Source organism: Borostomias antarcticus (assembly GCF_949987555.1).
Source record: "Borostomias antarcticus genome assembly, chromosome: 21".
In the NCBI taxonomy this organism is placed as follows: Eukaryota; Metazoa; Chordata; class Actinopteri; order Stomiiformes; family Stomiidae; genus Borostomias; species Borostomias antarcticus.
In genome coordinates, this window is record NC_140254.1 from 18577668 (window position 1) to 18590167 (window position 12500).

The window sequence follows — 12500 nt, forward strand, 5'->3', positions numbered from 1 at the left end:
GACATGTCAGAGCAGGTTTGAATATTAAGTATAAACATGTGTTGAGAAATGTTTTGACAGTTGATTACTGCCCGGTGGCGCGCGACAGACGTGAACCAGCAGGTTAATAAGGCTCGCGAGGACAGTCGAGCGTGTCACCGCACTCTCGCGCAAATATACAGCCAACAAGTGAGGCTTATTAAATGTTGGTGAATACGCTTAACCGTTCAAGATTATAGGCTAGATCTTCAGGAAACAATTTTCTTTTGAACTGCTAAGTAAAATTCTGGTGTAGGAATTTCGGCCTTTGGTTATAAACCTGATTTAGGTAACTTCTGTTGACATCCTCTGCATAAATGTTAAATGGTTGAAATATTTAAGAAGGAATATTCGGTTTTCGGTTTAAAACCCGTCCGTAGAAATTATTGTATTTCTCTTTAGAGTAGCCTAGATTTGGCACCTCACATAGGCTATTTACTTCAAATTATTATAATTTCGTACAATATTATAAATGCATATATGTATTGAATATTCGGAATATTAGGCCTATGCATCTTGTTTTATCGTTGCATGGCAGAATCTAATCTTATTTTTACGATTTTAAGATTGGGTGAAATTATGACGAATTTGGATGAATTAACAAAAGGCCTACATGTAAATTAATACCTTTACATTTATAATAGATACTTATTAATTGAAAATATTCTAAAATTATGTGCAAGACATAATTGTAATTTAACTAGGCTACAAGAAAATCTATTTGATTCGACGTGTTTTTTCCATATAAAATTATTAAACTATTAAACTGCTCTACTTTTTCCATGATCACATGTAGTATTTCTTTATTATGCCCTGTATTGTCTCATTCTTGCCTTGTTTAAAAAGGAATAGCAATAATGCGAAATTGAATAAATGTGAAAACTGAAAATGTTGTTTTCAAATGTAGTATCTTGTGACCATATATGAATTATTATAATATTAAATTATAGCAAACCAAAGGATGGGTGAAGAAAGAAGGAGAGACAGACAGAGAGTGTGTGTGAGAGAGAAATGACCTTTGACCTGTGTGGAGATGGTCTCAGCATGTTTTTCTGTCCCTGCCAGGGGAAAGGAGTGTGTGTGTGTGTGTGTGTGTGTGTGTGTGCGTGTGCGCGTGTGTGTGTGCGTGCGTGTGTGTGTGTGTGTGTGCGTATGTGTGCGTGTGTGTGTGTGCGTATGCGTGTGCGTGCGTGTGTGTGTGTGTCAGTGTGTGTGTGACATGTCAGTAATGGTAAATGTTAGATATTTAAACCTCTTCTCTCTGTCCTGCAGATATCAGGATGTCTAAAGCAGCCCAGGATGAGAGGGCTGAGTTCCCAGGAGAGAGCACAGGTGAAAACCTCTTCTCTTCTCTCTCTTTCTCTCTCTTCTCTCTCTACCCCCCTCTCTCTCTCTCTCTCCCTCTCTCTTCTCTCTCTGCCCCTCTCTCCACCCCCCTCTCTTTCTCTCTCTCTTCTCTCTCTGCCCCTCTCTACACCCCCCTCTCTTTCTCTCTCTCCCTCTCTCTTCTCTATCTGCCCCTCTCTACACCCCCCCTCTCTTTCTCTCTTCTCTTCTCTCTCTTTCTCTCTCTCATCATCCCTGTCATTTCAGCAGAATTCTCATCTTCATGGTCTGGTCATTATTATAGATTCATGATTGACAACTTTTTCAGGATAAATTCTAATTCTAATCTGGCCTCTTTTTAGATTTAAAACTAAATTAATTGATATAATCTAATAGTAGTAGTAGAAAAAAAGCACAATAAAGACTACGAATATCGCCATAGGGTTTCAATAACTGTGACTGGTGTGTTTGTGTGTGTGTGTGTGTGTGTGCCAGCCTGCAGTGTGTGTGCGTGCTAGCATGCAGTGTGTGTGTGTGTGTGCGTATGCGTGTGCGTGTGTGTGTGTGTGCCAGCGTGCAGTGTGTGTGCGTGCTAGCATACAGTTATGTCTGTGTGTGTGCGTGTGTGTGCATGCGTGTGCAGAAAGCATGTACACATTTCCTCCTGTGGGGATGATTAAAGTTCCTATCTCTCTGCAGTGGGTGGATGTGGTCTTTCCAGTGGGGCATGTTGTGTCACACCATCATCCCTGTTGCCGGGGCTCATTTCTCATATTTTCCAAAGGGAGCAACACGTGTATTTAGTCATCTAGAACCACAACGCCACCAGAACCACAACGTCGGTCATGAACTACCCATACGGGGCTCCACAGCCGAGCCAGAGAGCTGCTTTTCAGACGTGGAAACTCAACCACCTACACCACCTTCAGGCCCGTAGCCTAAACCACCTTCAGGCCCGTAGCCTAAACCACCTTCAGGCCCGTAGCCTAAACCACCTTCAGGCCCGTAGCCTAAACCACCTTCCGGCCCGTAGCCAGCCTTGTGGCGGGGGGAGTTCGTTTTTTTTCTCCAAAAGTGGACCGTATCGTTTGGACTTGTGCAAACCTTTTGTCTTCAATTCTGGACCTTTGGTCGTGAGGGGGTGTTCGTTTCGATCCACCCGATCGCCCCCCTGTCTACGGGTCTGGACTTCATTTAGTTTAACTACAGCTAGATTCAGATTCCTCTTATCTCTGTACAGTACACACGTAAAGGGGGCTAGAATTATTAGGTTCTGGCTATAATATATGATACAGGATAATAGTCATGAAAACAACAGCTATGATAGTGATAAAAACGGTAAAGAGGGTGATAATAAGTCCTACATGGAGGTGTCTCCACACTCCATTTTAATTCTCTTCTCTCTTTCTTCTATATCATCTTCCGTCCATCCTACAGACTCGGAGAGGAACACTCCGGAAGCCAGCGATCAGGTTGGTCATCTCTGTTCAGCTGACAGATATTACCATCTTACGTGAGATGTGTATATTTTAAATAGAGTATACATTATGTTGAATTATTAATATGTGCAATCATGAATACAAAACACCACAGCAGACTAGTTTAGTAAATGTCACCAAGCACTTAAAAAAAAAAAAATCAAAAGAAAAAAAAAAAAAAAATCTCAGCCTCATAGCATAATTGCCTAAGTCATATTTTATCTTGTATTTTGTATGTAGCGTCAAAAATGCCTAAGTCAAGTCGATGACTTAGGCGGATAGTGATTTTGGAATATAAGCATTCTGATAGGCTGAGGACATGGGCAATAATGCAGGGTGAAGCAGCAGTGTTAGGAGAGTAGAGCTAGGCAGGAATATCAATTTGGCCAAAATATGGCAATTATGCTATGAAGCTAACGATATGCAAGCTGAGACAAGGAATGGTGTGAAGATCATTTGTGAGATTATCACATTATCTCAAACTATTTTGAGTTTGTGTGGGTTACTGTTTCTGTGTACATGCATGTGTGTGTGTGTGTTTCTGTGTGCATAAATGTGTGTGTGTTTCTGTGTGCATGCATGTATGTGTGTGTGCGTGCGAGCCTGTGTGTTTGTGTGTGTGTGTGTGCGCGTGTGTGCACATGTGTGTATGTGTGTGTGTGTGTGTGTGTGTGTGTGTGTGTGTGTGTGTGTGCGTGTGTATGTATGTTTGTGTGTGTGTGTGTATGTATGTATGTGTGTGTGTGTGTGTGGGTGTGTAAGTGACTCATTGTGGTTTTGTTTTCATCATATCTTCAGGTTCAGCCCATGAAGACTAGCCCTTTCAATCTCTCACCTGCCTTGGCCAGCTCCAAGGTAAGTTGTGTAAGTTGGGCATGTGCTGGTGTGTGTGTGTGTGTATGTGTGTGTGTGTGTGTGTGTGTGTGTGTGTTAGTGTGTGTGTGTGTGTGTGTATGTGCCCTAAGTCATGCCACTCTGTTCACTAATATGCAAATCAGGATGTTTACACAACAGCAGAGGTGGCTCCGCCCCCCCCTGTGAGAACCTCAGGCAGGGGAGGAATTCAGCTACAGAATGTGAGGTATGAGAGAGAGAGAGAGAGAGAGAGAGAGAGAGAGAGAGAGAGAGAGAGAGAGAGAGAAGAGAGAGAGAGAGAGAGAGAGAGAGAGAGAGAGAAGAGAGAGAGAGAGAAGCGAGAGAGAGAGAGGAGAGGGAGAGGGAGAGAGAGAGAGAAGAGAGAGAGAGAGGGAGAGAGAGTCTTTAAAAGCATAAATACAGAGCGTTTGAGGGAGATGTGGACAGAAATAAAGGGAGAGAAGGGGTGAGAAGGAGTGAGAAGGTGAGAGAAGGAGAGAAAGAGAGACGAGGTGGGAGAAGGAGAGACCGGCCGGTGGATAGATGATGAGAGAGACACTTCAGGTCAGGATGCAGCTTTGCAGCGTTGGGATACTCAGAGGTTGTGGACGGACGCAGAGCGGCGTTCGACGTTTCCGACCAGATCAATGCGTGGTAAAGACTTTGTCCTGTATGAGAGAGAGAGAGAGAGAGAGAGAGAGAGAGAAAGAGAGAGAGAGAGAGAAAATCATTTTAATCGGGAGGGACCTCAGCTAAACAACAGCATTCATTCAAAAGAATGTATTCATGTTTACCTTTGATAATTTAGCAGTACTATAAAATATTGAGTTGTGTCGCTGTTGGAGTTGTTGTTGTTGTTGCGGCTGTTGTTGTTATCAATAGCCCAGTTACTAACTGATGTGTGTGCATAGAGAATATATTTCGATAAGTACATCTTCTTGTGCTTTTATATGTTCTCCTGCATTTCTACCTGCTGACTAGCGTACCTCTCACATGATGAATTGTGATTACTGAATAGTTAAGTTCATGTTTAGGATAATTCATGAATTAATGAATTAATGAATTCATGAATTCATGAATATTTAATTTGTTGTGTCAAATCTTCCTAGACTGTAGGACCCTTACAGGATTATTTTGAGATATTGATATTAATGTTAATAATGCTGCTGTTTCTCCCCATTCCTCTCGAGGAGAACCCAGAAATATGATCATGTTTAGAAAGATGGTGATGATAATGGCGTTGATAATTATGCTGATGTTGTCCTTCTCCAGGGTGAGATTGACGAGAACCCTAAGATGATAATGATAATGTTAATAAAGATGATCATGTTAATAAAGATGATCATGTTAATAAAGATGATCATGTTAATAAAGAGGATCATGTTAAAGGACAATGCTCGTTTTTGACAACCTGGACCTTATTTACGACATATTATAAGATGTTTGACTCACCGAGATCACTTTGGTGTAGTTCGGAGGCCTGTAGAAGAAATTTAAAATCCAGCGCGAGCCAGTATATCCATGTAATGGCGGTGGTGGGGGCAACGAGAATGCAGTTTCTAAAAATCTATTTTCTGCCGCGAAACGGTTGTTTTCATCAATCTGTCTTGATGAATCGCTAGTTGTGCTTACATAGAGCATAACTGTTGTGGTTTTCACATGCCATGATCTTTAGAAACGTCTTTAGAAACGAAATAGCTTCCTCACTTGCTCCAGCACTAATGCGCACAGCGCGCAATCGTTGCTCCAGCACGCAGTGCGCATGCGTGCTGGAGCAAGTGAGGAAGCTATTTCGTGTCTAAAGACGTTTCTAAAGATCATATAACAGAGGCATGTAAAATACCACAACAGGCCTATGCTCTATGTAAGCACAACTAGCGATTCATCAAGACAGATTGATGAAAACAACCGTTTCGCGGCAGAAAATAGATTTTTAGAAACTGCATTCTCAGTGCCCCCACCACCGCCATTACATGGATATACTGGCTTGCGCTGGATTTTAAATTTCTTCTACATGCCTCCGAACTACACCAAAGTGATCTCGGTGAGTCAAACGTCTTATAATATGTCGTAAATAAGGTCCAGGTTGTCAAAAACGAGCATTGTCCTTTAATAAAGATGATCATGTAAATAAAGATGAACATGTTAATAAAGATGATCATGTTAATAAAGATGATCATGTTAATAAAGATGATCATGTTAATAAAGATGATCATGTTTATAAAGATGATCATGTTAATAAAGATGATCATGTTAATAAAGATGATAATGTTAATAAAGATGATCATGTTAATAAAGATGATCATGTTTATAAAGATGATCATGTTAATAAAGATGATCATGTTAATAAAGATGATCATGTTAATAAAGATGATAATGTTAATAAAGATGATCATGTTTATAAAGATGATCATGTTAATAAAGATGATCATGTTAATAAAGAGGATAATGTTAATAAAGATGATCATGTTAATAAAGAGGATCATGTAAATAAAGATGATCATGTTAATAAGGATGACCATGTTAATAAAGATGATAATGATGTTGAGTGCTGGTGATGTCGTTGTTCTTCTCCAGGGTCAGAGTGAGGAGAGTTCTGAGATGACCTCCAGCCATGTGGCTCCGCCCCACCAACAGCAGACCCCTCACCATCACACACAACTCATGCTAGCAGGCAGCCAACTGGCAGGGGTGAGTGGGTGTGTGTGTGTGTGTGTGTGTGTGTGTGTGTGTGTGTGTGTGTGTGTGTGTGTGTGTGTGTGTGTGTGTGTGAGTGTGTGTGTGTGTGTGTGTATGTGTGTGTGTGTGTGTGAGTGTGTGTGTGTGTGAGTGTGTGTGTGTGTGTATTCAGTGGTCTTCTGCTGCTTGCCCAGCCTACGCTTGTGTTTCCCTGCGTTGATCAATCACCAGAGTAACACTGCTTCCTCTCTCTCTCCTCTTTTAATCCTCCTCTCCTCTTTTAACCCTCCTCTCCTCTTTTTCATCCTCCTCTCCTCTTTTAATCCTCCTCTCCTCTTTTCATCCTCCTCTCCTCTTTTAATCCTCCTCTCCCTGGACAAATTCTTCCCTCTTTTCTTTCTCCTCTTTCACTCTGACTTCGTCCATCAATGCATCTCCTGCTTCTCCTCCTCCTCTTGCTCCTCCTCCTCCTCTTCCTCTTTCCCCTCCACCTCCTCCTCCTCCTCCTCCTCTTCCTCTTCCTCTTCCTCTTCCTCTTCCTCTTCCTCTTCCTCTACCTCTTCCTCTTCCTCCTCCTGCTTCTCCTCCTCCTCTTTCTCTTCCTCCTCCACCTCCTCTTCCTCCTCCTCCTTCTCCTCCTCCTCTTGCTCCTCTTCCTCCTCTTTCTCTTCCCCCTCCACCTCCTCTTCCTCTTCCTCCTCCTCTTCCTCTTCCTCTTCCTCCTCCACCTCCTCTTCCTCCTCTTCCTCTTCCCCCTCCTCCCCCACCTCCTCCTCCTCCTCCTCAGTTGGCAGCCCTCCTGCCAGCTCAGCAGCAGCTCCTCCTCCAGCAGGCTCAAGCTCAGCTATTGGCCGCTGCCGTGCAACAGTCCAACGCTGCCCACGCTCACGCCGCCGCCCATGCGGCGGCAGCAGCCAATCAGGCGCAAGCGCAGCAGAGCCAACAGCAGCAGGCCAAACAGGAACAGAACATCACCCAAGCCCCGCCCCAGCTGGCTCTCTCTCAGCCAATCCAGCTTACCGCCCAGGTGAGGGCAGCCAATCGCTAGACAAGCTGCGAGAGCTGCTGTAGCTGACTCCCTCCGAGCAGCAGGGCTTAAAAACAAAATTATTTTTCAATCGGTTCGCTCCGAGCAGAACCAGCATATTTAACGTTTCCGTTCTCGTGTTCCGCCACCAACATAGCGTTCCTGAACCGGTTAAGAACGAAAAATAACGTTCCGTTCACCGTTCCGGGGGTGTTAGCCTATTAAGACTCTATAGGCCTTCAGTATTTCTTGTAAGGTATAATCAACAAGTCTTGGGTTGTGGCCTTATTGCCAACAATATTAGCCTTGGAGATGTGTGCTGTAGTGAAGCCTTGATGATTATCTTACAAGAAATACGCAACATTAGTCCTATTCCCGTATGCCCTTAATCCACACCGTAAACTATGCGCAGGTCTATCATAAGCCATCATCATAGCTCATCATCCTTTTTTAAAATATTTTCTTGTACTGTTGCTGCAAGCTATTTTATTCTGCGCCTGTAGGCCTATTGTTTGTTCTTATTTCGTTTTATAATGTTTTATGTTATTTATTTGTTATGTATTAACTTATGTCTTGCCACCTACCTGTACAGCACTTTGGCTCGACCACAGTCGTTTTTAAATGTGCTCTATAAATAAAATTTGAGTTGAGTTGAGATAGCAAACAAAAATATTCTCTTGTGGCGATACACATTTCAGAGACATCCACCAGACTGCTGCTGCTTGTATGCCTATACGACAGCAAATATAATTTAGTGCAAAACATTTAATAGGCCTGTCTCTTGATCACTAGGCCGATAAAAAGCCCTTACCTGACTGGAAGTTATAGCCATTCAACGGAATGAACTGAACTAGGTTATGGTGTGTTGTTGTAATATCTAAATCTCTTCATTTCGCTAAGCAAGCATTTAAGATCCTGACTGTGAAATAACAGATTTAGGGGCCTAGGCTACATTACAAAAACAGGACAAGATGTAGGCTACAAATTTAATACATTTAATTTAGCCTATTCGGACATAAAAGGCTCAGCTTTTTTTTCTTTTCTTCTTTTTTAAAATTATTTTAAGTTATATAGGCCTACTACAAAGAACGAAAAAATAACATTATTAACTGGTTTTAAAGATTTCAAATTAACGTTTCTGTTCTGGAACAATTAAAGACCATTTCGTTTTCGTTCCTGTTTCTGTTCCTTGTAAAATACCGTTCGTTTTCGTTTCCGTTCCTTGAACCGGTTCGGAGCCTTGAAGAGCAGCTTTCTCTGGTATCTCTCTACTGCCTCTAGTGGCTGTGATTCTGTATTGCTCCACTAAGGATTCATATCTCTTCGTCGACCTCTGATACTGCTGACCTCTCTTAAACTCACACTCTCTTTCTCCCTCCCTCCCTCTCTCCCTCTCTCTCTCTCTGCCTCTCTCTCTCTCTCTCTCTCTGCCTCTCTCTCTCTCTCCCCCCTCTTCTCTCTCTCTCTCTCTCTCCCTCCCTCCCTCTCTCTCTGCCTCTCTCTCTCTCTCTGCCTCTCTCTCTCTCTCCCCCCTCTTCTCCCTCTCTCTCTCCCTCTCTCTCTTCTCCCTCTCTCTCTCTCTCTCCCCCCTCTTCTCCCTCTCTCTCTCCCTCTCTCTCTCTCTCCCTCTCTCTCTTCTCCCTCTCTCTCTCTCTCTCCCTCCCTCTCTCTCTATCCCTCCCTCTCTCCCTCTCTCTCCCTCTCTCTCTCCCTCTCTCTCTTCTCCCTCTCTCTCCCTCTCTCTCCCTCCCTCTCTCCCTCCCTCTCTCCCCCCCTCCCTCTCTCCCTCTCCCTCCCTCTCTCTCCCTCCCTCTCTCTCTCTCTCTCTCTCTCTCTTCTCCCCCCCCCTCTTGCAGGACATCCAGCAGTTGTTGCAGCTGCAGCAGCTGGTCCTGATGCCGGGTCACCACCTGCAGTCTCCAGCCCAGTTCCTCCTGCCGCAGGCCCAGTCCCAGCAGAACCCGCAGGGTGAGCACCCCCTCCTCCTCCTCCACCCGGGGTCCAGCACCTCCTCCACCCGGGGTCCAGCACCTCCTCCACCCGGGGTCCAGCACCTCCTCGTATATACTACCCACTCCTCCTCCACCCGGGGTCCAGCACCTCCTCCACCCAGGGTCCAGCACCTCCTCGTATATACTACCCACTCCTCCTCCACCCGGGGTCCAGCACCTCCTCCACCTGGGGTCCAGCACCTCCTCGTATATACTACCCACTCCTCCTCCACCCGGGGTCCAGCACCTCCTCGTATATACTACCCACTCCTCCTCCACCCAGGGTCCCACACCTCCCCGTATATACTACCCTCTCCTCCTCCACCCGGGGTCCAGCACCTCCTCGTATATACTACCCTCTCCTCCTCCACCCAGGGTCCAGCACCTCCTCGTATATACTACCCACTCCTCCTCCACCCGGGGTCCAGCACCTCCTCGTATATACTACCCTCTCCTCCTCCACCCGGGGTCCAGCACCTCCTCATATATACTACCCTCTCCTCCTTGACCCGGGGTCCAGCACCTCCTCGTATATACTACCCTCTCCTCCTCCACCCGGGGTCCAGCACCTCCTCATATATACTACCCACTCCTCCTCCACCCGGGGTCCAGCACCTCCTCCACCCGGGGTCCAGCACCTCCTCGTATATACTACCCACTCCTCCTCCACCCGGGGTCCAGCACCTCCTCGTATATACTACCCTCTCTCCTCCACCCGGGGTCCAGCACCTCCTCCACCCGGGGTCCAGCACCTCCCTCGTATATACTACCCTCTCCTCCTCCACCCAGGGTCCAGCACCTCCTCGTATATACTACCCTCTCCTCCTCCACCCCGGGGTCCAGCACCTCCTCGTATATACTACCCTCTCCTCCCTCCACCCGGGGTCCAGCACCTCCCCCCATGTCCCCCCTGACCCCCCCCAGATCCCCGCCCCTACTACTCGCTCCTCCACGACCCAGAGTTCCTCCTCTTTCATGGGACATTATGCCCCCCCCCCCCTCGCCCCCAAAAATAGATCCTCCTCTTTCATGGGACATTATGCCCCCCCCCCCTCACCCCCCAAAACAGATCCTCCTCTTTCATGGGACATTATGCCCCCCCCCCCCCTCGCACCCCACAACAGATCAATATCAGCAGCATGATCACGTGTTCATGGGATTTGATTAACTGTACAAAGATTCCCCTTCATGCCGATACTACCCTCACTTCCATTTCAGCGAGGGGAATGAATAGGTGTTGCGGTGCTGCGTCATTGGTGCCGTGACCGTAAACTCACAGCTCAGTATTGATTTGAACATTAGGCCAAATCTTCCTCCGCAGGTCTGCTATCGACACCAAATCTGATCTCACTACCTACTCAGCAGAGCCAGGGCCTGCTCACCACCGCCCCTAGACTGGGACTGCAAGCACAGGTACAGTAGAGTGTGTGTGTGTGTGTGTGTGTGTGTGTGTGTGTGTGTGTGTGTGTGTGTGTGTGTGTGTGTGTGTGTGTGTGCTCGGCACATGTGCAGCTGTGTGTGTGTGTACTTGTGTGTGTATCTGTCTGTTCATGCAGTGTGTGTGTGTGTGTGTGTGTGTGTGTGTGTGTGTGTGTGTGTGTGTGTGTGTGTGTGTGTGTGTGTGTGTGTGAGAGAGAGAGAGTTTGAGTTTGAGTTTGAGTTTGAGTTTTTTTAGGACAACTTGCATCATGTTCACACAGGATGAATTATATGTCCTATTACAATTTAAAAATTCAACACAAATAAACAGTAGAAAATACAGTACAGTAACCAACAATTAACATAAACATGATTGTAAAGGAGGGGTATCAAGTAATACATTCTCATGAAGCAGTCTGGTCAGATAGGGGGATGGTAGAGTTCCTGTAGTGCTCTTGTTATGCTGGTCTGGAGCCGACTGGCCTGCCTGGTGCAACGCCCAGAAACAGACATGAAAAAGAGAGAGAGAGGAGAGAGAGGGAGGAGAGGAGAGAGAGAGAGAGAGAGAGAGAGAGGGAGAGTGTGTGTGTGTGTGTTTTAACAATGCTTAACATACTATACTTCCCTGGACACAGGGGATCTGCCTCTACAAGCAGAAATCAAACATCACAGTTGAATCTCAGCTGGAAAATTGATTCCTTAACACCATTGGCCCTAGTCAATCACACACACACACACACACACACACACACACACACACACACACCCCTCTCAAGCTCTCATTTCTTTGGAAAGAACATCAGATCTCACTTCTGCAACAATGGCTGTTTCACAGAGTGAAGGTTGAGTTAGAGTTGGAGTCAGAGTCAAAGACCGAATTCAATGCGGTTAGCCGATACATAGCTCATGGTTACGTTCAGGAACGGTTGGTTGAAAAAGTGTAGTGTTGTAAATGTTCAGGCAGCTGTGTTCAGCTAACAGCTAACGCGGTGCCAGTGAAAACACTGCTCATGGCTTGGATCATCCAATCATAACTGTCGAAACATGTAAGCAAGAAACCGGTCAGTCGTTGCCTGCCGTTTTGCCCTTGAGCCACGGCACTCAACCCCAACTCATGATTGTAGGCCGCTTGGATATAAAATCTGTTCTGAGATCAGTGCGCCGTGTCCCTGCAGCCAACCAGGTGCGTCCGCGGTGTTCCAAACGTTCACCTCAAGCGGAGGGGGCGGTCCGCCCATTCGTCCCTCCCCTCTCTCGTCGTTTAATTCGACAGCGCGGCGGGCGACGGCGGCGTCCTGTCGGGGACACGCCACAGATCACGACGCTTCCATCGATCGCTCAGCGCCGGAGCTCCGGTCAAGTCAAGCCCCCCCCCCCTCCCCCAACACTGTAGGTCAACCCCATCGCCATTGTGTCTCCTTTTAAACCTAGCGTCGTCATGGCGACGGCCTCTCGTCACTACAGAGGGAGAAGAGTGGCGGGGACGGCGCCGTGTCCTCGGGAGGAGGGGGCGGAGCCTCGGCCGGCCCCATGACCTCGGTGACGCCGCACGGCGGCGGGGAGGAGCCTAGCGACCTGGAGGAGCTGGAGCAGTTCGCTCGCACCTTCAAACAGAGGAGGATCAAACTGGGATTCACACAGGTAGGGGTGCGCGTGTGCGTGCGTGCGCGTGTGTGCGCGCGTGTGTGTGCGCGCATGCGTTTGTGT

General features: G+C 46.6%; 1 protein-coding gene across 1 annotated transcript in view; it reads left to right on the top strand.

Annotated features, from left to right (window-relative positions):
• Positions 1-12500, top strand: part of pou2f2a (POU class 2 homeobox 2a) — a gene marked incomplete at both ends in the record, with an annotated part of 31960 nt that overhangs the window by 11618 nt on the left and 7842 nt on the right. Inside the window, 8 exons of the mRNA XM_084455034.1 lie at positions 1291-1350; positions 2782-2816; positions 3621-3677; positions 6255-6368; positions 7144-7383; positions 9240-9351; positions 10696-10787; positions 12225-12434. Coding sequence (XP_084311160.1) covers positions 1291-1350; positions 2782-2816; positions 3621-3677; positions 6255-6368; positions 7144-7383; positions 9240-9351; positions 10696-10787; positions 12225-12434 — 920 coding nt within the window. The remainder of the gene's footprint in view (positions 1-1290; positions 1351-2781; positions 2817-3620; positions 3678-6254; positions 6369-7143; positions 7384-9239; positions 9352-10695; positions 10788-12224; positions 12435-12500) is intronic.